The sequence below is a fragment of the Sorex araneus genome, chromosome X, assembly GCF_027595985.1.
Source record: "Sorex araneus isolate mSorAra2 chromosome X, mSorAra2.pri, whole genome shotgun sequence".
NCBI classification, from domain to species: domain Eukaryota; kingdom Metazoa; phylum Chordata; class Mammalia; order Eulipotyphla; family Soricidae; genus Sorex; species Sorex araneus.
The window spans coordinates 59,450,993-59,478,363 of NC_073313.1; the positions used below are offsets into that span (position 1 = coordinate 59,450,993).

Sequence of the window (27,371 nt, forward strand, 5' to 3'; positions counted from 1 at the left end):
CCAATACAGGGCTTAAGGCACTTGTCTTGCATGCTGCCAACCCCATTTTGAGTCCCCAGCACCACATATGATCCCCGGATTCCCACTAGGAGTGAAAACTGAGCACAGAACCAGACTAATCCCTGAACACATTGGGTAATGCCCAAAAAATTTTTTAAAAGGGGGAACTAACTCCAAAATCCAAGTGTATGGGTCAAGTCCTATGATGTCTCCTGAGAAAGGGAAATGGCAAGACTCTGAACCTTAAGAAGCCATTAAAAGCTCAATCTGAGAGTCTGTAAAGCCCAGCATAAAGAATGAAACATTTTTTTGCTTTTTGGGTCACACCCAGTGATGCACAGGGGTTACTCCTGGCAAGGCAAATGCCCTACCTGCTGTGCTATTGCCCCAGCCCAAGAATGAAACATTTATACGGTTATCTGTTCTTACTGCACTTATGCAAAATAGCTGTTTGAGATAATTATAACAAAAATTCATTGACAAAGATTCAGTTTACCATAATTATGTGACATAAGTGCAGGATGCTGCCTGACTGAACCCCTACTCTCCACCAGCCCCTGCCCTTTCCTGCCTCTGCCTGTGTCCACCAGCTTGTGATCATCCCCAAGCCTCAATGTGAGAATCCAATGGGGGAAAAGTTCGACCTATTCTCAGATTGCCAGCACCTGAGTAAACCTGTTTCTAGCACACCAACTCTTGTTTCTAGGACACTGGCCTTTGAGCGGCAAGCAACCAGATTGTGGTTACACCATGCCTATAGTTTTACCTTCAGCACTGACATTCCTCTATTCGTGCCTTGCTTAGTCATACCAAATGTCCTCACAGGAATTAATAAACATCCCTTCCACAAGAAGTCGATGCTTTCTTGGGCTTTCAAAGGTTCTAACCTAGTCACCTCAAACGCTAAAAATAGAGAAGAGGATTTTCTTTTTTTGCTGTTTTTGTTTTGCTTTTGGGGTCACACTGGGAGATGCACAGGGGTTATTCCTGGCTCGTGTACTCAGGAAATACTCCTGGCGATGCTCAGGGGACTACATGGGATGCTGGGAATTGAATCCAGGTTGGCCGTGTACAAGGCAAATGCCCTACCCACTGTGCTATTGCTCCAGCCCCTAGAAGAGGATTTTCTTATCCTCCATTGGTTCTCCCTCACAATCTTGTCATCCTTGCCTATGTCCTTGCAGTTTTCACTCTGCCCGCCTTTACTTCTGAGAATCCCCCAAAACAGCATTGCGGTGCATGTGTAGACTGACACCGAGAGGCCACTTGCTACTCGGACTATTTTCAGTAGCACTGTAGCACTGTCATCCCTCATCCCGCTGCTCATCGACTTGCTCGAGCGGGCACCAGTAATGTCTCCATTTGTGAGACTTGTTGTTACTGTTTTTGGCACATTGACCACGCCATGGGTATTCGCCAGTCTCTGCCGTGCGGGCAGGATACTCTCAGAGGAATCAAACCCAGGTCAGCCGTGTGCAAGGCAAATGCCCTACCTGCTGTGCTATCACTCCAGTCTGCAGCACGTAGTCCTTAATTCCCTGGCCTGCTAACTCCAAATATTGCCTTTCCTCATGAACCAGTGGCTGGCTGCAAAGACTGGAAACAGGAAAGCTGGCTGGGTCAGGAAAGGGGGCTTAACTGAGCCACAGCCAGGCCCCAAATGCTATAGAAGAAAGGGTGGTCACTAGCAGGATGTTGCTGTCTCCTCTGCCAAGGCCAGACAGCCAGCCTATCGGGGTCCCTCAGTGTGAAGCCAGAGCCATGCCTCAGGCACTCTTGCCTGCCAACCTGTTTGAGCCTGCTGTGTCCCCACACAGGCACTCCCACAGTTAGCTGTAAGCAGGACAGTGGCAGCTGGGAACTGTTCTGCCCACCCGTCTGACTAGAGGAGACACACGTTCTACTTCATTACTTCAGCCAGAACTGTGGCTTTGGGATTTGCCACTCACCTCTCCCCCAGGCCTTAATGGTAACCAGGTCTGGGGGTCTTGCCTACTGATGTTATCAAACCTCCTTTTCTCAATCTCACAGTCACTGCTCTAATCATGGCCCATCTTTTCACTTTTAGTGTGGGGAGGTTCCAAGCAGTGCTCAAGTGACCGTGGTGGCTACATCCAGCAATAATCGGTAAACTGGGCTGTGGGTCAATGTGAGAGGCTGAGGATACAGTGCTACCCTGCAGTTCCCGGGTACCCACCTGAGCACCCGAGTAGTGCTTGGGGGACTGCATGGTGATGGCTAGAGATGCTCAAGGGATAATGTGCCAGTGATTGAACCAAATCTGCTGCATGCAAGTCATGCGTCGAAACCCAGTACTATCTGCCAAGTTCTATGCCCCATCACTTATTACCTGCAGTACTGGAGTTACTTCCCAGCTCTTCACCCTGCTTCCAGCCCATTCTTCTCATGGAAAGGACTAGCACACATGTGAGTGGACAATGGGTCCCCCTAGGGTTGTAGCCCCTGCCAGCCCTCCCCCACAAAGAAGCAGCAAGATGGTCCTTACCTGCTGGCCTTGCTGTCCTGTTCCACCAGCTTCTCAGCTCCTCCGCTCTGCTGTTCTGCAGTACTGGGGTCCACAAGCTTCTGGCTGGGTGCATCTGAATCTCCCTGGCCATCTCTTGGGGGTTTGGGTGTCTCCTTCCATGCCTCTTCCACTTTGATGGGCAACTTCTTCTCCTCAGAACCAGTCAAGGCGGCGCTGAGGAAGAACGAGCAGCTTCATGGATGAGTTTTGGGACCAACCCTGGGTTGCCCTGCGCTCATAGCCCAATGGGCTTGGGTTCCCAAGAGAGGGGCAGAACCAGACTGTTGACAGCAGAATCCCGGCTTTCCAAAAAATGAACTGTTTGCATTTCCGCTCACAGTCACCTTGATTCTAGCTAAACCTGACTTGAATCCTCCCAACCTCAGCAGCCAGGTGAAATAACTGGTGGAGCTATCCTAAGACAAGATCATACTATCAGCTACTTCCAATTGTGGGACTCTTAATTTGGGAATATTAATCCCATAGTATGTAGTTCCCTGCCTTCAATCCACAATAAAAAGGGAAGCAGTAACCACAATTTTTGGAGACGCTGCCCAAAAAGTAATCTGACTCTTTAGCTTAAGGAAGAGTGACCAAAAACACAAAAGCTGGGGCTGGAGATATAGCACAGCGGGTAAGGTGCTTGCCTTGTACATGGCCAATCCAGATTTGATCCCTGGCATCCCATATGGTCCCCCAAACCCCACCAGGAGTTATTCCGGAGTTCAGAGTCGGGACTAATCCCAGAGCATTGCTTGGTATGGCCAAAAAAATCCCCAAAAAACAAAATGTCCAAAGAGGCACAAGAAGGCAATCAGCACATCTCACCACGCGTGGTAAAGCTTCACAGCTCATTGTGATGCTTCTTTCCTGAAAGTCTGCTCACCCATACAGACACCACAGGTGGCAAAAAAAGACAACACAGGTGGTATGCTCAGGAAATGCCACTCCTTTAGCCAGCCTGACCTACCAGTCTGAGCTACACACAATCCAAAAAGCATTACCATGTATGAACTTAATCAGGATTCCATCCTTTGTCTCCTAAAATATAATCAAGATTTTCCCACCAATCTTGTGAATGAAGCAAAGTGAAAAGTGGGCCAAGTGGATGAATTCTAGGCCTCAGAGCAGAGTCACAATTATAGGAGAGGTTAGCTACCAATCAATAAAAAGGAACTCTTAGGCAAACAGTCGCAGGAGACTGGCTAAACAGTCAGTCTCCCAGGCCCCCAAACCTTGACACAAGCACACTAATAATTCTGGTAGTGGTCAAAGTTAACCTCCAGAAGCATGACAGAGACAGACTCTACCATTCTCAACCAGTTACACTCTCTGCATGGAAGAGAAAAACCCCTTCCTCTCTTGCACCATCTCATTGTTTTACAGATGTTGCTTTGCACTCTTAGGTGTGCTCCAAAAGCATTATGCTTACCTGCTCCTCAAGCATAATGAATTGATGTCTGAGAAGCCCGGTCTTGCAATACAACAAAGAGAAAACATCACATGCTTTAAATTTCATTTTTAATGACAAAATTTAGTGGGGAGAGTATAAGCTAGAATCCGGCTGATGAAATCACGCGAATGAATCTGGTACGGGGTATTTTGATATCCATCCGCTGCCAGAAACTGCCCTGCGTGCTTTACACAAACACATTAACCTCAAAACAAACCTACATGTTAGAAACTAATATCACCACTAACTTACAGCTGAGAAAACCATAGCACAGGGTAGATGAGTAAGATGCCCAAGGCCACAAAGCGAGGGACAGAAGTTAGATTAGAACCCCATCAATGCTCTTAATCACTCTGCACACTGCCTCCTGTTTGTGTGCTGCAGAAAGACAACAGGCAGTTTGGGACATCCTCACGGTTCAGCTGCATGTCCACTGCCCCCGGCCTACACACCCCCTTCCTTGCTCCAGTAGCTCTCAGGGGGTCCCTAACGGTTGGAGAATCCGGTATCCCATCCCATGCGCCAACAGCTGTGACCTCTGGGCAGCTCTTAAGCCTAGTGTTCACTGGAGACCCGGGCCAGTTCCTCCCTATCCACTGCGATGCAGGACCTGGTGGCAGGAGGCACCTGTGGCAGTTACGGGGCCCTGCTGCGCCACTGCTGCCCACTGGGTGATGCGGAAGGGCAGTGGGACCCAGAGGCTCCGAGAACTGGTGTGGGGGGGCGGCCCATTTGCGATCCTTGCGCGCCATCTGGAGGCCGAAGGCGGCTTGGCCGCAGGCGAGCCCTATCGAGGTGCTTTGCTGCCAGGGCAGCCATTTCGCTTTGTGGACGGGCGCGTTTCCCGACATGCTTTGCGGCCCGAGCTTCGGGCTGCAGGACATGGCGGGCCGCGCAGGCGCACTCAGCTAGATCCCGGGGGCGGGGCGGGGGTCTCCCAGAGAAGGGCGCGCGTGCGCGCTTCCACTTCGCCTGGGTGTGACGTCGTGGCGTCCAGTTCACAGCCCCCTGGAGAACAGGTGTAATCGGTGTGCAGCCGCCCCCTTTTCTCTCCCACTATTACCAGGCTTCCCCCATACATCGCGATAACTCTAGATAGAACAGGGCTTGCCACTCTCAGCATTCTCAGTGGCGACAAGTGCCAGGTGTACGCGGTTGGGCAATATCCATGATCCCCACCTTCCAGCTGCCAGCAGCACCTCCTCCCGATCGTCACGACATTCCCCAAATACTGTCTCCAGTCATTGCCAGGGACCCCTTACAAGGTGGGGAAGGTGCCCTTGTTTCGAACTATTACCCTAGGCAGTACTTTTCAAACTAAACTGGACATAAGAGCAAACTTGAAACTTTTATAAATACACAGATGGTGCGGGGCTGGAGGGATAGCACAGCGGGGAGGGCGTTTGCCTTGCACGCGGCCAACCCGGGTTCGATTCTCAGCATCCCATATGGTCCCCTGAGAACCGCCAGGGGTGATTCCTGAGTACAAAACCAGGAGTGACCCTATGCATCGCCAGGTGTGGCCCAAAAAGCAAAATAAATAAAAATCAAAATACACTGATGGTGAAAGCCCACTTAGAACAATTAAATATAAGTGTCTGCATTGGGACTCAGGACGCTGGTTTTCAAAACATTTCCTGGGTGGTTCTTCAGTGCAACCAAAATTATTAAACACTGCAATCAAGAAAGTTGGCATTGGACGTGGGGTGTGGCTCAGTGCAAAGCACATACCTTATATGCATGTGACCTGGGTTCAATCCCCTGCGCCACAAAACAAATAAAATTTACACATAAAAGAATGTTTTGTCGATTTTGCCAAGTTTTACACATCAGAAGGAAGTTATTGGGCCTAGGCTCACAGAGTTGGTCAGATATGGGATCTCTGGCTAACTCTGCTCACAGGATTTGTCCCTCAGTTTCCTCTAATGTCAGTTTGCATTAAAAGATGCCGTATCCTTGCTATGTTTCGGGAATACTAGATGAGAACATGCACACAGAGTGCTTTTTTACGCAGCTGACAGTTTGTTGCTGTGGGTTTTGAAATCAGACTGCAAAGAACAGATTTCATAAACTTTTCTAACAGTTTTTTTCTGAGAGCATCTTGCCTTGGAATTCAGTTCTGCTATTTGTAATGTCAGCCTTGGACAAATCATGTGACTGTTTTATGCCTCAGTTTTCCCCATCTTATCCATTTCACGCCACTACTGGGGGAAATGTAGAGCACTTAGAAAAGTGCATGAGAGGTGTCTGTAATTGTTTCACTCCATTAAGGTGACAGTGAAATTTTAAGCCCAAAATCCACGTGACAGGCTTCTTAGAACCTTAAAGATACATTGCTCTGTCAATCTCCCTACATTCACCCACCCCATCCCCAATTCTGGTTTAAGTAGAGTGGCTGTAAAAATGTCACTATACTATGGAGAAGTGCTAAATTGTACCCATCTTTTAAACACCTAAATCTGACCATGTTCATCTTTGGTTAAGACTTGAAATAAAATTCACACTGCATATTATGACTTTCCAGAACTCAGATCCATCTCCCTACCTCTTGGGATCCAAGTCACTCGATGCCGTGGAACAAGCTAAGCACACTCCCTCTACAGTTCCTTCTCTGCAGCTCATCTCTCCTCATTTGTTCTAGAGTCAGGACTTCGGGATCTTACCTGTGTGACCCCCTCCACCAGGGTTAGAACTCTGTACCCCCATCACTCTACCTCCGCTCCCTGTTTCTTTCCAAGCACTATTCTTACCAGGAACCACAGATACCTGGATCTTCATTCTAGCTAAGTACAAATCTCAGGGACAACAGTGTATGGGAGGAAAGTGAGTGACTAAGGATAGGGCTCTTGTGATCATTCTCATATGAAAGACTAGTCAGCCCCTTCCTAACTTGACAAGAGTGATCCACTACCCACAGCCCCGTGCCAGCCACACTCAGCTACAGACAGTGTCTGGGAAGTGCCAGGATCTTTGGAGTGCTTTGCTTGGAGAGCTCCTAATCACTTTCAGGTTTCAGCTCAAAAGCCACCTCCCCTACAAAGCCACCCTGTGGTCGCTTGACCCTCTTCCAGCACTGGCATGTTCCACTCTGGGTTTGGCTGTGCTTCCTGCTAGCTCTCGCTGATTTGTCTTGGTGCTCCAGCTTCTGACACAGGGCAGGTGGCATCTGAGAGGTTACTGACTGAAAGAGTGGGTGGTTTCCTGGTTATGGAGCACTTCCCTTGCCTGGCGGCAACAAGGTACAGTGGAAAGTTCAGTGGCCCTCAGAGACAGAGAAATGAGGCTTCCAGCTGGACCTTCAGCCCTCACCACAAGGCTTGAGGCAGCTCATGGGCCATGCTGGCCTCACCTTCACCGCCAAGAGCCAGTGTAAACCTAAGCCACATCTCTCCACCACAGAGAAGCTCAGCACAGACGACTGATGCCTTACCCCTTCTGCTTTGCCTCCACTTCCTCCAGATCAGCTGGACAGTCACTCTTCCCATCAGAAGAAGGACGGATGGCAGAAGTCACAGTGGCATCAGAACTAAAGGCAGAAGCACACGGGGTTCCATGAAGACCTCAGATCAATGGGGACTGGGGGCCCAGGATTTTCTTTCTTGGCTACCATCTCCCATTAATATGGCCTGAAGCTCTTGTGCGTGATAATACTGAGTGAGCCCTGACCATGGCTTTAACCCTTAAGTCCAAGGCCAAGCAATACCCTAGCCCTGCTCCTGGTCCCTAGGATATTCCCTCCTGGTTTGGGGCTCTGTGAGAGTCTGGTATTCTGTGGGAGTCGCAAAAGATCACTTGCTCCATTAACACGCTCACAGAAAAATGGCAGCTGCCACTGGTGAGTCAACAGAAGTATCTGGGCATGCACAGCCTGCTGCATTGCAGCTTCATGAGCCTGAAGCCACGCACCCCCATGCTTAGCTGTACCTGCCTCCGGGGTCTGAGTTCTCTCGCTCTCTTCTCTGGGGTTCCTCCCTGGCTTCTTCTTGGTGGCCTTGGTTGCAGTCCCTGTGTGTTGTCTGGGTGTCCTGACTTATTGCCTAGTTGGTGGGCCCAGATCCAGGTCAGGACCTCTCCCAGCCCTAGTCACCTGATGGGGTGGCATATGTAGGAAGGGGGCATCCTGGGATGCTGCAGATGAGATTGAACCCTAAAGTCCATGTCTGATAATGGGTCTGGTCACTGGGAAGTCACTACAGACTTACCTTGTAGCCATTGGCCCAGGCCTGTGGAGCTGAGAGTTGGCACCATATGCATCCTGGTTATCCAAGAGAGAGGTGAAGCCAGCAGCTGAGCACACTCTGCAAAGGGGCCAAGCCCAGTCCGGGTTCAGCATTTTGTGTCTGTGGGACTATCCCCTCCCTAGAAGGGGGCTTCCGTCCTTCACAGAGGACAGGAGCTGAGGAACTGCTCAAATAGATACTTTGGGCATGGAAGTCATTCATATTCCACGGCTGCCTGTGGTCATTCCATGCTCCATGGCAAAACATTGCTGCCTCCCACTTGTGTGTCCTTGGGCATACTACCTGACCTCTTTGATTATCTGTGAAATAGGTATAGTAAGTATTTCTTCTTCTTCTTGTATTTGCTGAGCAGTGTGAGTGAGTTAATAGCAATGCTTAGAAGAAGCTGGAGCACAGCAGGTAGGGCATTGCCTTGTACGTGGCCGACCTGGGTTCAATTCCTCCGCCCTCTTGGAGAGCCCTCCAAGCTACCGAGAGTATCCCGCCCGCATGGCAGAGCCTGGCAAGCTACCCGTGGTGTATTTGATATGCCAAAAACAGTGACAACAAGTCTCACAATGGAGACGTTACTGGTGCCCCCTCGAGCAAATCGATGAGCAATGGGATGACAGTGATATAGTGCTTAGAAGAATGCCAAGGAGGTGATAGGTTTCTGGTATCATCACTGGACCTTGTGGCTATTTCTAGAAAATGCACCCTTTTGTACGCCAAGAGGATAAATGGCTTGAGAGAGATTTGGGGGTGCTGTTTAGCCAGTCCCACCAGGATGAGGTTGACGCGCTGCTCATAGATCACAGCAGACGGCTGCCTTTCCACTCGGTAGCAGTCAGCAGGAAGAGTTCCTGTGTTTCTGCTCAAAGCCCATTGTCCTTGCAACCACACTCACAATTGCAATGATTAAGTCAAAGCTGAGCAGAAGAGGAGAGCAGTTGTCTGTTTCCATGGAAACCAACCTTTCTTTCTTTGGGAATGACAAAGCAATTTCTCGAAAATTTATTATCAAAATAAGGATGAGTAAGACAACTCTAAATTGTTTTGTTTAAAATCCTTTTTGCCCCCAAAAAGAAGAGAGAAACAGAGAGACAGAAAGAGAGATATAGAAAGAGACAGAGAGAAAGAGACAGGCGCTGGGGCGGGGGGAAACTGGGACCATTGGTGGTGGGGAATGTACTCTGGTGAAGGGATGGGTGTTGGAACATTATATGACTGAAACCCAATCATGAACAACTTTGTAACTGTGTATATGACTGTGATTCAATTTAAAAAATTACAAAATTAAAAATTAAATCCTTTTTAAAAAAAAGTTTTCCCCCACAAACCCAAAACCATAACAATCCAGAAGATTACTTTTTAGATTGGTTTCAAATTCCTTGGGCCGTTGGGCTCCTGGTAAGGCAGCTGAGCACGGAAAGCAGAGCCCTCATTTATGAGAATGTCTGAGCCAGGGGGGTGAGCAGGAGGCACTGTCGGGGACGGCGCAGCCTCGAAGGCCAGAAGCTCTGCTTTCCGTGACAGCCACCCGGAGGCCCAGGGACTTTCACCCCGAGGCCTTGGCCGAGCAGCCTATCCTTGGGGCTCCAGGACACAGTGGCCCGATGCCCCCTTCCCCTATGTCCCCGGGCTCCTTTATTTGGAGGCCAGGCTTTGGCTCCAAGCAACAGTGGCAAACTAGTAAAGGCCACCTGTGGCAGGGAGGTCCGGTGGGAAGGCAGTTAGCAGCAGCCTGGGGAGTCAGGTTTGCCAGTCTTCTCTGGCCACGCTCTTTCTGCCCCAAGGATGACTCATGCTTGGTTTGGAGCCACTTGGGCACAGGCGGGACCTGGGCACTCCCTGAAACATCCCAGAAAGTGGCCCCTGACTCCACCCAGGTCTGGGAAGCCTGTGGCCTCTTTCTCTCACCGGGGCGCAGGTGTCCCCCACTACTCAGCCTTCAGGGTGTCGGAGGGGAATGGAGAAAGACGCTCCTCAGCCCCTCCTTGGGGGACAGGGGACAGGAGGAGCAGGGTTGCAGTAGTTAATGCAGTCAGGACAGCTTGAGCGTGGCCCACTCCCCTCACTCCCCAGAGCTGAGCCCCAGGCACGCCTGCGTGTGAGGAGCCCGTGGCTCTGTTTGCATGGAGTTTGGGTTTGAGGGCACACCTGGCAGTGCTCAGGGGTGCCCCCTAGCTCTGAACTCAGGGATCACACCTGCCGGTGTTCGGGGAACCATTTAAGATGCCAGGGATCCAACCCAGGTTAGCCGCGTGCAAAGCAAGCACTCTACCTGCTCTTCTATTGCTCCAGCCCCTTTTTCTTTTTCTTTTCTTTTAGGTTTTGGTTTTGGGTTTTGAGGCCACACCTGGCAGTGCTCAGGAGTTACTCCTGGTGGGCTCAGAGGACCATATGGGATGCCCGAATCGAACCAGGGTGAGCCATATGCAAGGCAGGCGCCCTCCCACTGGACTATACCGCTGGCCCCATAGCATCCCATGGTTCTGCAGCCCCCATCCCGCCACTCAGCCGTGCCTGGGGTCTGCCGAGGAGAAGCCCTCGCTGGCCCTGATGCTGTGTGTCTAGTTGGGATGGCCTGGGAGTGGGCCGCCAGGACTGGCAACCCGGGCCCTCTGCCTGCGTCTTTCACTGCTCCAGCTGGAGCCGCGAGCAAGAATAGAGCCCAGAGACAGACAAGAGAGCGACAAGGCAGAGGAAGCCTCAGCCGTCTCCCTGCTTGACTCCAGCTAGAACGAAGCATTTGGGGAGTCTGCTGTAGGCTTCCTGCCAGCACATGTCCCCTTTCGTCATCCCAGGGCCGAGTCCAGCTGCAGACACGTCAGTCACTGTCACTAGGGTCATGGACACAGAATGGTGTGTGGGCTCTGTGCCGCTGCCGGACTTACCTCTCAGGCTCTGCTTTCACACTCTGGAAGTCCTCACTGGCCAGTTCCCTCTGGGGCAGCTTCTTCAGGGGGACCAGGGATGGTCTAGGAAGGAAAGACACTTCCACTGATGGGCTGGCATCACCCACACTCCAGGGGGGGCGGGTCCACCATGTCCTCCACTTCTGCATGGACCCTTGGAGCCCATGGGCAGAACTGGTGACCTTTCCAAGTGTCATTTGGAAGAGCTACCGGGGATGAGATTGGGACCCTGTCCTCACAACCTGGACCAGGGCCACTTTCCTGATGAGAGCCCACATGCTTGGCCCTGAGGTCCACAGCTATGGGCCCAAATCCTCTGAGCCGAACCTTCTAATTCAACCTCTCAGCTCCCCTCGAGCAGGGAGGCTGGGGCGTCCAGGCCCAGGTTACGGGAACCGTGCTAGCCACCAAGGGCAGCAGATGCAGGACTGCCACCACCTTGACAGTAGCCCCTATAGCACATGATAACCTGAAGTCGGCCAGGCGCAGCCTTCGGAGCATGAGAAAGAACATGGTAACAGATGGACAGCAGGGCGGGAGGCCAAGTAGAAGGCAAGGGGCAGACGCGGGAGCTCTGAGTGGCGATGATGGCAGGAGTGCCCAGACTGGACTATGCAGAGGGAAGAAATGCAGGACACATGGACCATGTGTGGCCAAGAGGCGGTCAGGAGGGACCTGCCGGAGGGAGCCCGCTGCAGCTGGGGCCAGGCCAAAGGGACCGAAATAACTCTCAAGTATAACGGACAGCACACGGAGGAGCCAAGGACTGTTATTAAGTGATGTAGAGATTTCTGGGATTCGCTCTGACTGTCACCTCCTCCAGGAAGTCTTCCCCTCCCCATGCTGAGGTGAGGCTCTACTGGCAACTCCCCACAGGCTCAGGGCTCAGTGACTATTAGGTGGAGTCCTGGCTGAACGGCCTGGCCCTCCCAAGTTGCCCCCACCTCCCTGTGTATCTCCCCAGCGCTGGGCCCAGGGCTGACCCCCTCACACAGGCAGGGCGACTGACCCACGCCTGAGTTCCCACACTGCACAGCCGGCTGCCTGTGTGCCCCCAGCCCTGGGACTCCCCTCTCTCCAGTGCTGTGTGAGAAGCCAGAGGCGACCCTCTTACCTCATTCCTTCCTGGGTGGTTATTTGCAGACGGACAATCTCCTCTCCTCTGGCACTGCTGCGGGAGAAAGCCAGAGTGGGAGTGTGAGACAGGGGCCCCCAACTTTCTCACACCTCCCCCAGGCCCGATGCCTCTCTTCTGCTCCACTTAACACTTCCCTTAAGCTGCAGGGCCTCCCCAAACTAGGCTCCCTCTCCTCGTCTCCCACCCTGAAGCCCAGCCCTGTTCAGGCCCAGTGAAGTCCTTAGGGGTGGAAAGGGACCCCGCAGCTCTCAGCCCATCAATGGCAGCTGCCCGGGGCACCCAGCAGGCTCTGTTCAGGCCAGTGGGGAATGTGGGTTTGTGGGGTGAAAAGAGCCGCAGGGGGAGAGAGAGGGCTAGGCGGGGAAGTAGTCCTGGAGCTCAGAGCCACCCCCTCCCAAAATTTGATATATACTGCCTAATGCTCAATGGTGGCCGGGGGCTAGAGACACTGGAGCAATCTGGCTCGTGGGCGGACCTTGTACCACGAACACGCCCCACCAAGTCCACAGTGAAGCCTGAGTATCCTTCAAACCCACCCAGTCAAGTGCCAGCCACTTGGGGCATCTTCTCACACTGGGGGCGCCAATGGCAATGAGCCCCCCGGCCCAGCAGGGGTAGAGAGCCTGGGGGTCCACCTACTGAGGTGGGGGACTGCAGAGATCCAGCCCCAGGGCCCCCCAAGGAGCTTCCTCAGCCAGCCAGAGAGAGAAGGTAGGAGGCAGTGGCCAGAAGCTGAGATGCTTGCTTGATTTTGCACAGGAAAGCAACAGGCCAGGCTGGGGGGCTGGGGGGCCTGCCACGGAGGGGAGCCTTGCCATGCTTTGCCACCTGCCACTTGGTTCCAACAAGGACAGAAGACTTGGAGGGCCAGGCCTAGCCAGGCTCCCTTCCTGAGCATGAGCACAGGACTCTCCAAGCCAAGTGAAGGCCTGGCCCCTCCCCTGGAGAGGGCAGCCACAGCCAGCCACCTGCCCACAAAAGCACACTGCCATGTAAAGTGCCATGCCTCTCCTGGAGACTCACAGGAACTACACAGATCTCAGCGCTACCTTTGAGGAACCAAGCACTATCCCAGCCTGCCCAAGCTGTCCCCTTCTGTTCCACTTCCTACTTTTTCAGCCCCCTGAAGCGTCTGCCTAAAGACCCAGCGCAAGAGGGGGCTCTTGTCTCCCCCAAACAATATGGTTGGAGTTCTAACCAGAGGGATCTATAAAAGTCCCCCTTTGGGGCATTGCAGATGACATCCCATCAGGGTGACCCTGATGCAAAATGAGAAAAGTGACACGTGTCAAAAGAGCCAGGAGCACTGGCAGAAGCCAATGGAGCACAGAAGAGATGTCAGGTGACATAGGAGCCCCAAACAATCTGGAACACACTCCTCACTGGTTTGGATTTATTTTTCAAAGCTTTGAGTTTTTTTTCTGTGCTAATACTTTTAAAACAGTTTTTGCTCTACTGAGGCCTCAATTGCTGGCACCTCCCTACATTGAATCTCACAACCTCACGCATGGTCCTTCCAGCCTCTCACATGGCCCCGGCTAGTCCCTAGATCACTGGGAGCCCATTTGGAACCTCAAGTTCTTGGTGAGGCTGGCAGCTTCTCAGGCCCAGGGACGCTCACGCGGCTGCTGAATGCGCAGGACTCAGCCCAATGGGGGCGTCCGGCACTCGCCAGTGCAGCCCACACCCGCATTTCCCCTAGGGGCCAGCAGACGGCGCTATCTATCGCCTGCGTTGTAAAGCTCTGGCCCGGGCCAGGCGCAGTTCATACACCATATAGCATTCGTGTGGGTAGGCAACGGGACCCAAGTGTCGTGGGACCCAAGTGTCGCGGCCCCTTCTTTACATATGGGAAACCAAGGCATGGAGAAGGCTAAAGGGCACACAGTTCTCACCCACTGCTCCCAGCTACTCTGCCAGGGATGGTCCAGGCTGTACGGGGGCAGAGTCAGGAAAGCTTGACCAGTGCTGCCCTCAGGAGTGGGGATGGAGTATGGAGAGGGACCAATTCAGAAGTAACCCCAGGGAGCAGGAGAGATACTACAGCGGGCAGGGTGCTTGATTGCACACAGCTTTCCCGGGTTCAGTCTCTGACATCCCATATGTCCCCCAAACACCACCAGGAGTGATTACTGAGTACAGAGCCAGAAGTAACCCCTGAGCAGCGCCAGGTGTGACCCCAAAATGATAAAAATCAGAAGTCACCCTGGATTTGCACACAGGAGACCTGGGGTCCATCCCCAGCACTTATGGTTCCCGGAGCACCACCAGGAGTGATCCTGAGTCAGGAGTAACAACTGAGCACCACTGGATGTGGTCTGCAAATAAAATCAAAAGAAAGCAGGCCCTGGGGTGCACAGAGGTCCCCTCCACTGCAGAGCAGGTGTGGGTATGGGGGAGATGAGCTTGACCCTGGAGACCAGTAGTTCTGACATAGACATTTGGGCCTGGAGATGCCTTGGGGACTGGAGTTGCCGGCAAGATGGGGGTCCAGAACAGTTCCAAGGGCATCCTTGTGTGACCCTCTTTATGTCCCAAATGTGCAGCCCTCCCTAAAGTCCCTAAGGCGGGTCCAAGCTCCACTGGTGGCCTACTCTAGAACTGAGATGCTGACCTTCAACAGAGCCAAAATGGTAAGGGCTGGACAGGCCTGTCCCAGCTGCCTTTAAGCAGGCTCCCCATGGGATGGGCCCCTTTAAGGACACAGGCCTGGTAGCCTGGAGCTGATGGGGGGACCCCCACCCCGCACAGGCTCATTGGATAACTGTCTGAGCAGGAGGTGGGTGGTGGTGGGTGGTTCAGAATCTGAAGGAATCACCCCGAGCCACATCAAGCTGAGTGTGGTGACACATCTCCAGCATGTGGAACATTCATGATCTGGTCCCGATTCTGTCTCCTGAGACTGCAACAGACCAAGTCTGACCTGGACCTTCAGGCCTCCAGAGCCTCCATCTCTGTGCTTTGAGGCCCAGGCTGTGGTCCTCTGCTGCGGCAATGCAAGCAAACCTAGACAGCTGCGGATGATTGGGAACATCCGCAAGGATGTTTGTGTGCATTAACATGCCTCTTGAATCCATAATACAGCACAATGCTGTCATCTTCTGCTCTCCTACAAAGCATTCAAAACCAGTGACTGTATTTTTCTTTTCAAAGGAGAACTAAGAAAAAAAGAACTGGATAGTGCCTCTGGATGTGACCTTATTTGGAAATAAGCAGCTGCTGATGTGATTGGCTGTTTCTGCAGAGAGGGCCCACGCTGCAGAAAGGTGGACCTCAAGCCCCCGTGACTGGGGTCTTTGGAAGAAGAGGAGATCATGACTCAGATGGGCCGAGGGACATGGGGAGAGCAGAGGCCTGGAAGGAAGGCAGACTCGCAGGCCGCAGATGTTGGAAATGATGCATTTCTGTGGTTTGAACCCCCAATTTGTGCCCTAGACCCGAGATAGCCCCTGAACCCCAGCAGTGCACGAGAGCCATCCATACTAGCTGGTCCCGACTTCGCTCCTACAAAAGCTCCTGTGAATGAGTCAGTGAGAGCATGCAGGGGTCTCCTCGGCCCCAACCGTCCACCTGGAAATGCTAGATTGGGTAAGCTGGAACCTGGGCCCCCCAAGTGACCTGGAAGGCCAGAGGCTGGGCCCCTCTGGCCTAGGGGTCTCCCTGAGGTGCCAGGATGGCATGGTTTTCAGGCAGCTCCAGCTCAATTCAGGCCCGGGACAACAAGGTATTGATGGCGCCTCTGCTAGACAAGAGAGCCCCATTATGCGTGCGCAGGACACTCTGGCCAGAAACAGGGAAAACCAGGTCATCCCAGCACTCACTTGTCCCTGCCCCTCACCCCACGCTGCACCCTCCCATGGGACCAGCTTGGGCCTGGCTCCGAGCGCCTTGCAGCACCCACCTGGGCTCCCGGCTCCCGGAGGGGCAGGCCAGACCCGGCAGGCTGGGCGGGCGTTCAATCCAAATCGCCCGCGACACCCTGGCTCTGGCTCCATCCACACTGGCAAAGAAGGCAGCTGTGAGCCGAGCGGGGGGGCCGGAGCCTCCCGGCCAGCTGGGGGGAGGAAGAGCATCAGTCCCAGGACTCGGCCAGCCTCTGGGACAGCTGTGGTCATGGCCCAGAATGGCAGGTTCTTTGCTGGCAGTTCCCCTTGCCTCCCGTGGCTGGTGTTTCCTCTCAGCAGGTCACCCCGAGGGTTGAGGTGACACAGATAGTCACCCGCAGACAAGAGAAGGTGCACTCTTTGGAGGCCATGCTGTTTTGCTTCTCTCAGCCCTGGGACATCCAGCCAGATGGCCCTTCTCCGTTTCTGGGACCCTCTCTGTCACTGGGCACACGGTGACAGTGACCCTGAGGCCAGGCCGGGAGTTAGTTGGTGACAGGCAGGCATCAGCCACAGATTACCTGCTTGAGCCCGGAGTGGAGCTTGTAGGTGAAGGTAGCTCCCGTCTCTTCTCGGAAGACCCGTCCTCATCCACCACCTCAACTCTGTGGACAAGAGGGCGTATGTGCCAGCCACCCAGACGTGCCCCTGACCCACACATTCTCTCACCGTTGCCCCACAAATCCACTCCCCTGGGACCTGAGGCATAGCCGACTTTGAAAATGGATCTTGGCTGATGGAAGTGAATGAGTAGAAGGGGGAGGTGCAAACGAGAACAGAGTGGTCATGGGCACCGAGACCCAAGCCAGCCCCAGAAGCCAGGAGAGCAGTCTAGGGCAGACTGGCCCTTAAGCTCCTGTTGGTGCTTTGATCTTGGCCTCCCAGTCCCACCCTGGCAGACAGGAAGTGGATACAGTTCAGAAGTGCATACAGGTATCTGCTTCCTCCATCTTGCTGCCATGCCATTCTACCCAATGCACCAACCTGCAAAGCCCTCTTTCCAGAACTTTCTCCCTAGTCCTCCCTTCTGCTCTCCTGAACAGTCCTGTCTCAACTAGTACAGCCAACTACCCTTCCCTCCTTCAACTGATCTCCTGTTGAACCTTGTTCATGCTTTGGGATTCAACTGCCATGTCCTGGTGACTTCCAACGACCTGACTCAGTAGAGCCCAGCCCAGTGTCCCCTCATGGCTTGGGAGTGCGTGGACAATGAATAGCATTTGGTGCTTCCACAGTGACTTCTCCTTGAAAACCCCAGGGGCTGCTGGAAACGCAGTAATCCCATCTCAGGACATCGGCCCAGCAACATGGAGCATGGGCAAATAGCAGTTTTTATCTATCAGCTGGATTCTCTTGGCCTACTCGGGGGCCGCCCCAGCCATCCAAGAGCTCTCCTGGCCCCCAGATTGCAGCCATCCACCCTTGGCAGTCTCCCCACAGCCGGCTATGTAGCCAGGAGCCCTGACACCGACCTCTTGGCGATAAACGGGGCCTGCGTCTCCGGAGTAGAGCTGCGAGGAAAGGTGGGAGGTCATGACGGAGCAGATCCAGCCCACTGGGCCACCCTTCCAGCCCATCACCCTGCGCAGGCTCAGCCAGACCTCGAGCATTTCTACAAGGGACCTCAGAGAAGTCCAGGAGGTCACTCTTGCTGCACCCCCCGACGTCACAGGCTCACCCGCTGCTCTTCTTGGCTGCTGACAGAACATAGGAATGCTCCCGGGGTGCGGTCTTCCTCAGCACGCTGCTGGCAGCGTCCGACCTGGGTGAGGTGACGGACAGACTTGGGACACTGAGGAAAATGGAGGCCATGGAAACTGGCAGAGGGAGGCACCCAATGCCAGCGCCTGGCTCTTCCTGCCACTGCAGACGGCCTGTGGGATGCCAACACTGGCCCATGGATGGCTCCTTCCAGGGCACCCCGAGCGGTCCGTCTGAGCCACAAATGTGCTCATGACCCCTGGACACACTGATCTGAGGTCCTGATGCCTCCCTCTTGCCCTTCACATCTGATTCCCCAGAATCCCACACACTGCGCACCCCCAAGCCCTGCCCACGGGCACTGTTACCTGCGTTTCTGCTCATCAAGGGAGAAAGGCACCTCCTCCTCCTCAGCGTCCCCCGATGTGGAGCTGCGCCTGATGTTGTAGGGTGCCCTGGGGGCACAGGATGCTGCGCTGAGCCCGGCCCCCACTGCACAGCTGGGCTTCCCGCCGCCCACCTGCTGTCTCGGGGCTCTGGCCGCTTCCTCCACTCTCCTGGCCCCAAACCTCACCCCTTCTCCCACAAGATTCACAGTTGCTCAGTGCCACTGGGTCACAGTGTCTGTGCCCAGAGGCCTCTCTGTGGCCAATGGTGCACTTGGGATCACAGGGCCCTGCCCGGGCACATGGCAAGCACAGTCCACTGGTACTGGCCATGCCTGTGAGTCCATGTCCAGATGCCCCAGGCCCGCAGACCAGCTGCCTATGCTTCCTGCTTTGCTCCGAGACCAGTGGCTGGATTGAGGCCTGTCCTGGGTCTGGGAAGACACTCACAGCTTCTTGTAATCCTCCGTGGTCATCTTGTAGCCAGAAGAAGACAGGCGTGGGGACCCGGTGCTACTGCAGAGGCAAGACACTCCCATGTGCCCGCTGATGGCCCCCGCCAGCCTCTCAGGCCAGCTGGTGGTGAGCGGCAGGGCTGGCGGCCCTTCTCAGCCCTGCAAACACCTATATCTCCCAGCCCCCCTCAGTAGGACAGCTGCCTTCCCTCGCCCGTCCACAAAGTGCTTTGAGGGCTGGAAGAAGTGAAGAGTGAGCACAGCCGGTCACTGTGAGCGATCTGGGCCATCCTTCCCGTGGTACTGTGGCACGCCCATACCCCACCCCCTCAGAGACAGTCAAGTCCACAACCCTCCACCTCAGCCCCGGTGACGCACCTCTTGGGCGTTCCATTGATCTTCGGAAAGTGAGTCTGGGGCTGGGTCGAGCTGTCTATGGGCTTAGTGAACACTCCTCTGCAACAGAGCCCCCCAAAGCAGCTGAGCACCCTGACAGGAGTCTGGAGCCTCGACAGAGGTATGGGGAGGGACACCGCGCTCAGTCACCTACCGAATGATATAGCCGGCGGGAGCCTTGGTGCTCGGGGACCTGGCAAGAAGAAGATGCGACAAAGAGGGGGCACTGCTGGGGGTCCCAGTGCCATGAGCAGGAGACCCCCAGGTCAGACAGATAAGGGCAGAGTGAGGCGCTTGCTCTGCGGACTTCAATCCCTTGCATATGATCCCCTGAGCCCCACCAGGGGTGAACTCTGGGCCCAGAGCCAGGAGGAAGCCCTGAGCGCTGCTAAGTTTGGTCTCCGAACAACACAAAAAGAGGAGAGCCTGGTGTAAGCCCCTGTTCCCCAGAAACGTAGTGTGGGCTGACTCTTCCCTGCAGGAGCGGGGCCCTGGCCTTCCTCTAAAGCCGAGCTTGTGGGGTTTGGGGATAGCTGTGGGCCTCCGGGAATGCGGGGACAGGGCAGTCCAGGGCTGCATGGTTTTCCAGACAGATGCTGACTTCCTCAAGGCAGATCACCAGGGATCCTAGACGAGGGCTCCGATGGATCCCTTCTGCACCCCCTATGGCCCCTCAAGACTTTACAGATCACCAGAGTCCCTCTGTGCCCACGAGACCCCTTGGGTCCCTCCCAAATCGCCTGGATCACCTGAGGAGTCCTCACAAAGATTCTTCTCTAGAGTCCAAGTCTGCAACACCTCAGGCCATGCTATCTAAGTGCACCCCAAACCCAAGTCCAGGGTAAGAGCTACAGGTCCCCAGGCCCAAAGAGGTACATTTTCCTTGAAGCTGCCTGGGCCCTGGCCAACCCTGCCAGCCTCACAGGGGTTCATGCCCACACCCTCCCCCCGCCCCCAGGAGAGGGAGATGGCGGGAGCAGGAAGGAGACAGAGGGTAGAGGGGGCATGGAAAAGACCAGCTGCCCAAAACTGCCCTCCTGATCATTCAGGGGCCTCCAGCTGGGAGCTCCCCAACTCTCCGGGCGTCTCGGGGATGTGGTCTCCATCTGCAACCAGGGCGAGTGCAGACCTGCTCCTGGCCATCTGGATATCACATCACTTTTGAGAGGCCCTGGGGTCACTGCTGCCAACACTCAATCACACAGGCCTGTGGCCAGGGCCACTTGGAGGAGGGTCCTTGAAGGAGGCAGTGCCTCTTACCTGGCCTTCATGACCTCCCCCGCTGACGAAAAAGACGTGGTCCGACTCCGGCGAGAAGGCAGCTCTCTGGCCAAAGGGGTCAGCAGTCATCCCCAGGCCCCATGGCACCCCCCATCTCGTGGCCACGCCCCTCCCTCCTGCCCGAGCACATACAGGGTGCGGCCGTCGGACTCGTCCTGCTTGGTGATCCAGCTCTTGTCCCCCTTGAGTGTGGTCCGCACCTTCATCTGCTTCAGGACGTTGTTGCGCTCCTCCTCTCCAGGAAGCAGAGGCTTCCCTGCAGGGCGAGGCCGGACATGCTCAGCACTCAGGTCTCCCTCAGCACCCCCAAGCCCCCAGGCCTCACCTTTGGGGCTGCCTCCTCCAAGGGCGGAAATGCTCATGGCTCGTTTTGCCGCTGGGCTCCGGGCACACTTGGCTCAGTAGGCTCCTGGGTGGATGCAAGCACAGTGCTCATCAACTGAGCAGCCAGGGTGCGACGCTGGGGACCAGGCTCTCTCTCTCTCTCCTTAGCATTCGCTCCCCCTCCAGGCTGCCTGTTCCTAAAATGAGAGCTAAGACGTGTCCTCCCTCAGAACTCTCGTGCTGACCCCAGGCGACAGTCAGGGGGTGCCCATGAAGCCGTAGCCGGTGGCCCCATGCAGTTGAGGGTTGGGCTCCATCTCAGTGGCCCTGAAGGGTGGGAGGGTGGGATCTGCTTGTGCTTTTCTCTGCTTGAAGTCAAGGGAGGGGATAGGTCAGTGTGGGTTCTGGGCCATGTGGTGGGGATGGGACACTGGGGGATGGAGCTGCTCTCCAGACTAGGATGAGTCACACTGCGGGGACACAGAGCACAGCCTAGAGCTCACCCAGCCAGCCTCTAGGGCCCAGTGAGGGGCTGGGAGGAGCCAAGACTGTGGCCTCCCTCTCAGGGGTCTGCCTGCCTCGGGGCCGAGCAAGGTCTGGACATGTTTCAGCTGAGGTCAGGGCCAAGCTGGCCTTCCCGGAAACTGCCCTGGGGGAGCAGCCCCTCATCTCCGTGCATGGGGCCTCCGTGTACCCGCCTTGTCCCCCAGGCGGCCATGTCAGATTTCTCGTGAGCAGAGGAGTGCAGGGCCTGCTTGTCCCCACAGTGCCAGGTCTGTTTGGATCCCCTGACCCACAGTGCCCTCAGCCCCTGCTAACAGTCCTTTTTTTTCCTTCAAAAATGCATCCAAGTCTCCTTGATGAAGCAAAGGAACCGCTTAGACCGTCAGGACAGATGTTGGCATGAGCAGAATGACAGAGAGGCCAATGGGAATTCAGCTCACAGGGGCAGGGACAAGCTCGACCCACTGCCCCTCAGACCCTCCTTCCAGCTAAGTTCCAAGACTCAGAGCTCAGAGCCCAGTGGGCCAGGCAAATGCCGGGACTGATGCTTCATGGCAGAAGTGGGATGTCTGGGGCCCGAGTGCTTAAGGCATTTAGCCTCCACATGGCTGACCTGGGTTCGATCCCAGGCACCCCATATTGTCTCCCAACACCACCAGAAGTAATTCATTTTTTCTTTCTTCTTTTATGTTTTAATTAATTAATTTTTGTTTTTTGGCAAAAATGCCAAATCACACCTAGAACTCCTGGCTCTACACTCAAGAATTATTCCTGATGGTGCTCAGGGGACCATATGGGATGCCAGAGAGCAAACCCTGATTAGTCGAGTGCAAGGCAAATGCCCAACCCTCTGTACTTTCACTCCAGTACTACCAGGATTAATTCTTGAGTACAGAGCAAAGGGTAACCCCTGAGCACCATTGGCTGTGCCCTTCTCCCCACACAAAAGCCACCAAATGTGTTTCTCGGTGGGCTTCTGTATCTGGAAGAGGCAGCTTGTAGTGTGTCTCTGGCTCCGAAAAGGTGCACAGCTCCTGGGGACAAGGGGCCTTTGGAGCAGTGAGTTCCAGGCACGGAAGTTGGCAAAGGAGGCAGGCAAAGGAGGCTGGGCATCTCTCTACTCTGACACTCCCCACCCTGGACATCCCAAATTCACTGTAAAGTAGCACCTGGGGTGAGATCTAGACCCCCAAAGAAAACAAGCTTCCTGATCTCCCCTGTGCCTGACTCCTGCGTCCACCAGGGCAATCCCTCTGTCTTGAACTAGGCCAGTCTGCCACCTCCCACCCCCAGAACTGCCCCTCAACTCCAACTGTGCAGAGCCCCACCCTCCGTCACAAGCAAACACAGCGGGGCCCTGGTTGGGTCTCCATAAAAGCTGCGGGCACAGTGCTGCCTCCTCAGACCATAGCATGAGTGACGGAGACGAGAGGGGTCTGCCGCTTCTTAGGCACACAGCCAGATGCTAGCGGGGACCTAACTGTCAGGGCCGTTCACTAGAGCAAGCTCTGCACAGATACTGCCAATGACGTTGAGGCACGAGGTGGTTTACAGACCTTCCCGCGCTTGGCTTCTGCATGTCATTTAGCAAAGTGACCAATTTGACAAAAACGCACGTGTAGAAGGGGCTCAGTAGGTCAAACCGTACCTGGCTACAATGTTCAAGGACAGACACCTGTGTCTCTCAGCCAGCTCTGCTGGGCACGTGTGGTTGTGACACAGAAAGGTGTCACATTCGAGCTGTTGCAGAGGGAGTCAAAAACGGGTCTGACAGAGAAGTAGGGTGGTGGCTGAGGCTGTTTCCTCAAGCTCTCTCTCCTCCAGAAAACCTCTCAGGACCCAAGGGACATTCCGGGACTCCCCCAGGGTCAACATCCCAAGGGTACAGTGACACTCTGAGGGCTGTGACATTTAGGGTTCAGGGGTGACCCCATCCCCCAGCAGCCTTTGGAACCCCTGTGATTGACATCTTCTGGCACTGCCATGAAATAACATCTGGGGCCAAGGCCACAGCCCTGCCACGCATCCATGGATCTCAGCCTCCCCTCCCTGGGTCTGACAGCAGAAGGGGCTCCCCACACACCGCAGGCTGCTGCATCCACCCCAGTTCATCCACTGGCCGCCCTCCACTCAGACCTGGGAGCAGGACAGAGGGCCTAATCTGGCCCTTCCCTGGGCAAAGAAGTGGCCTCAGGGCTTCTGACAGTTGGGCACCGGCCCTGGGATCAGGACACACCAGGCTGTTGGCTTGTATACACGGGGAGGCACAAATACGCAAATATGCGGCAATTTGGAAGTCCATGGTCAAACCCCAGCTGGAGAAGAGTGCCAGGAAAGGTGCTAACACAGGCCACTGCGTGGACAGCACCCACAGCTTCCAACAAAGCGGGGTGCTGAGCTCCAGCAGCCCTTTGCACTGCCAGAAGGAAGGGAGTCCCGGGACACAGGACTGAGCAAGAGGAAGTAGACTCTAAGGAGGACAGCCCGGCCGGCTGCCCAAGGGGGGAGGGGCAATCAGTGTGTTCGCTCAGCCTGTCCTTCCTCCCTGCACAGGGCCTGGCAATCCCCAGGAAAAAACAGAGGTTACTAAAGTAGTGAGAGAGTTTGGGGGAAATTGTCTGCCATAGAGGCAGGGGCAGGGTTGGGAATGGGGAAGGAAACTGGGGACACTGGTGGTGGAAAATGTGCACTGGTGGAGGGATGGGTGTTCGATCATGGTATGACTGAAACTCAAACATGAAAGCTTTGTAACTGCTTCTCATGGTGATTCAACAATAAAAAAAACACAGAGGTTAAGAAAGAACACTACACAAGGAGTCCATACGTTCATTCTAGCAGTGGTCACTGGGCGTGCCATTCCCTATAGCTAACGCCAAGGCTCGATGCCCAGGGTGGGGTTTCAAGGAAGCAAGCCCTGTACCTGGTCACAGAGGGAGGCAAATGATCATACAGGGACCCCCTGTGGCCTCCCCAGGACTCCAGAATTGCAGGTAGTTCGACTTCTCCCTCTCTGCCTGCCGGATCTCCCTGTGTAATAGCCCTCAGGTTGGGGAGCGTCAGGCTGAAAGCAGAGATGAGCCAGTGGACACTCGCTATGCCTGGCTGGGAATGGCACCGTCAGGATAGGTTTGTGGAGGCCACAAGCCCCAGAGCACCACTGCTAGCCCTGCACCAGGCCCTCACCATCTTCTCTCCACGCATGCACATGACCCACTGTCCAGCTTTGGACCCACACAGAGCGAGGCCAGCACTTGGCGGCCAGCCTGATTCTCTGGCCCACGGGGCTGAGATGATCAAATGTCCCATTTTCTGTAGCAGCGCTGGCGAATGAGGCCATGCTGATCCCCACTCTCTGGCCTGAGCAAACAGGTTGCTTTCATCCAGGGAGGGACGGACAGATGGGCCAGGGCCGGTGTGTGGGAACGCAGGCAGCAGGCTGAGCGGCTGGGCCATGTGGGACGCCCTTGCCCTCATTGGCCGCTCAGCACTGAGCTCTCGGGAGCCCCTAGAGCCCCTCCTGGCACAGCTGCCGAGCAGCGGCTGCGATGTGCCCGTGATACTCGGGGCAGCGAATGGAAAAAGAGCTGGAGGAGACTTGGGTTGCAGAGGGAAAAAATGTAATATGGAAAAAAAAGGCATGGGGGGAGTATTTGTAAATGTGCTTTACAGGTAAATGACTTCTGCATGAAAGTCTGGAATTTCACCTCCTCCCATCCCACCCCCAACAGCCCAGAATCTAGACTTCTTGGCGTCAGCACTGGAAGGACCCTGGGAGGGAGACGTCTGAGGCCAGCCGGCTCCCTCCCGACCAGACAGTGGGGAGCTGGAGGCCTGAGGGGGCACCCGGGAGAATGGGGCCACCCATCACTCGTGCTGACAGATTCCTCCCTACTCTCCCACGCCTTTTTCTAGACACTGGCGGGCTAGCTACAAGCAACGGTTTGGGCAACGGTCCCAAGAGGTTGCTTGGGCTCAAGGACCAGGGAGAAATTCTGGGCAGGGCTGAGAGGTCTCTGTGCTGGGCAGGGCGTGGGGGGTGGCGGGCAGGCAGTTAGGCAGAACCAACAGGGGCCCATGAATCCTGACCCCAACAAGACCCCAGGCCAGAGTCACCTGTGCTCAGGACTCCACCCCGATCCTCTCTGTCTCCTTTTGGGAACCCCGTATGCAGCCCCCACCACAGAAGACCCAAACAGGGAACTTGCCCCTCCCTCTTCCTCCCAGCAGACTAATGTGCCCAGTAAACCCCTTGAGTCCTGATTACAGGTGAGCATGACTTTGGCTCAAGAGGGCAGGTTCTGAGTCGGCCCCTCCGGCCACCCAACTCGGCCACCCACCCACTCAGTTCCCAGTGGCCTCGACACACCCTCAGGAGTCCCCTGCGCAAGCCCTGATTGGGGGCAGGAAGATGGAGAGTAGGAAACCTTTTCCCAAAGCCACAGGCTTATTTCCTCAACAAGCATTTACCCAGGCTGGGGGCACATGGGGGCCCTCAGCACAGGGCACCCCAAACCATGAAGGAATGAGGCGGTCCCGGGGCAAGTTACAAATGTATCCACAAGCCAGTCCAGTATGCTCCCACACATGCGCAGGCATCTACTGCTGGACAACACTGTCCAAATGCCCCTTGACCCTGCATCAAATCCTAAGCTGTGTATGCATGTGTGGTATGTTACCAAAGCATCAAACCAGAACACACACACACAGGTTTGGGGACATAATACCTGGCGGTGCTCCGGGCTTTCTCCTGGCTCTGCACTGAGGGACTGCTCCTGACAGGCTCAGAGACTCATATATGTGGTGTCAGGGACCAAACCCAGGTCAGCTGTGTTCAAGGCAAGCGCCCTACCCCCTATATTAGCTCTCCAGACAAACCTGAATAAATAAAGCAGCTTATACAAGACTTGATCTTACCCCAGAATCTAATCTAATAGCATGAGCCACCAAAGGAGCAACTCAGATGCTATCACCCACAAGCCCTACAATTGACACGCTCACATGCTTATTTACTGAGCGAGGTCCACACCGGCTGTTGTGGCCATCCAACCCCCACTCCCAGCTTCACATAGTCAGGCAGATTCAGATTCAGGGCCACCCTCCATGAAGTCCTATTGTGAGCCAGTCTGAAGTCACTGAAAGCCTCAAACACAAATGCAGCAAGGACAGTCAGCCCTGGTGCCTGGAGCCCACACACGTGTTCATGTAACAGAGGCTGTGCCTGGAAGCAGAGAGTTCAGCAGGACCCCCCTCCCGTGCCAGGTGCTACAGAACAACCCTTTGCCTCTGAAGCTCTCGGAAAAGGTCCCCAAGTCAGTGGAGTGACATGCTGAGCCCTCATCCGGGGACCAGACCCAAGGGCCAGACAAGACCACCCAGTTGTCCCTGGAGACAGTGTCAAAGCTGGGCCCAAGGCCATGTGTCCTGTGAGCCAAAGGGGAGGGCTGCAACACTCCCCCCTCTGGAAATGGGGGCATCCGCTCCACTCCTTACAGCTTCCTTGGGTGTCTAAAGTGCCCTCTGGGTCCTGCGGCATTAAACTGTCCTGGACCACCTTAGTTACAGGATCCTGCTCCCCTTATCAGCCTGCCCACCCCCAGACCCACCCTAGCACCCAATGCGGCCAAGGCGTGGTACGTGCACGCTCTCACCAAATACGCTCTCACCAAATACAGATGTGAGATCTGCTCCCAAGCCTCAGACAGACCGCAAGCAAGACCTCTGGCCTCGGTGTTCCTCAGGGAAATGACCCAGTCCTGCCCACCTTCGGTCGGTTACTGTCTCCCTTCTGGACCAATAACCTTCTCAAAGAGTATGAAGAAAATAGGTCAGAAATGTTCATGGGGGAGGAGGGTCAAGGGATGGGCAAGTCCAGATAAGGCTTCAAGTCCAGTAAGGCTTCTAGAAGTTTCTTTGTGCTCCTTGTATGAGTTATAAACCAATCCGTGATACAAAGTGAAAAGTGAAAAGAGAAGGGGGAGGAAGACGGTGATGTAGACTCGAGAGGTATCCAGAAATGGCCTCAGAATGAATTGCTTCATTGCAAAGCAGGAAACTGGGGTTCCCTGGAAGGTGGGTAACTGTGAACTCCCCCTGTGGTTGCTACCAGCCCTGCGTAAGCTCGGCCAGGCCCTCGGAGGTAGCCGCAGTGATCCCAGTGCTCCGTGGACAGGACATAGGTGCCCTG

The 27,371-nt window shown here is 54.9% G+C and overlaps 1 protein-coding gene across 3 annotated transcripts in view; it reads right to left on the reverse strand.

The window, feature by feature from the left end:
• Positions 1-27,371, reverse strand: part of ZNF185 (zinc finger protein 185 with LIM domain) — a 53,589-nt gene that overhangs the window by 22,669 nt on the left and 3,549 nt on the right. Inside the window, exons 4-19 of one of the 3 annotated variants that reach the window (XM_055121907.1) lie at positions 20,685-20,768; positions 20,492-20,615; positions 20,339-20,404; positions 19,233-19,271; positions 19,061-19,138; positions 18,678-18,743; positions 18,210-18,296; positions 17,819-17,902; positions 17,613-17,651; positions 16,662-16,745; positions 16,158-16,310; positions 12,233-12,289; positions 11,098-11,181; positions 8,183-8,278; positions 7,411-7,506; positions 2,507-2,701 (exon numbers count right to left, since the gene is read on the reverse strand). In XM_055121907.1, coding sequence (XP_054977882.1) covers positions 2,507-2,701; positions 7,411-7,506; positions 8,183-8,278; positions 11,098-11,181; positions 12,233-12,289; positions 16,158-16,310; positions 16,662-16,745; positions 17,613-17,651; positions 17,819-17,902; positions 18,210-18,296; positions 18,678-18,743; positions 19,061-19,138; positions 19,233-19,271; positions 20,339-20,404; positions 20,492-20,615; positions 20,685-20,721 — 1,385 coding nt within the window. In that variant the 5' untranslated portion in view covers positions 20,722-20,768. The remainder of the gene's footprint in view (positions 1-2,506; positions 2,702-7,410; positions 7,507-8,182; positions 8,279-11,097; positions 11,182-12,232; positions 12,290-16,157; positions 16,311-16,661; positions 16,746-17,612; positions 17,652-17,818; positions 17,903-18,209; positions 18,297-18,677; positions 18,744-19,060; positions 19,139-19,232; positions 19,272-20,338; positions 20,405-20,491; positions 20,616-20,684; positions 20,769-27,371) is intronic. The other 2 variants (XM_055121908.1, XM_055121909.1) reach the window with 2 other exon arrangements.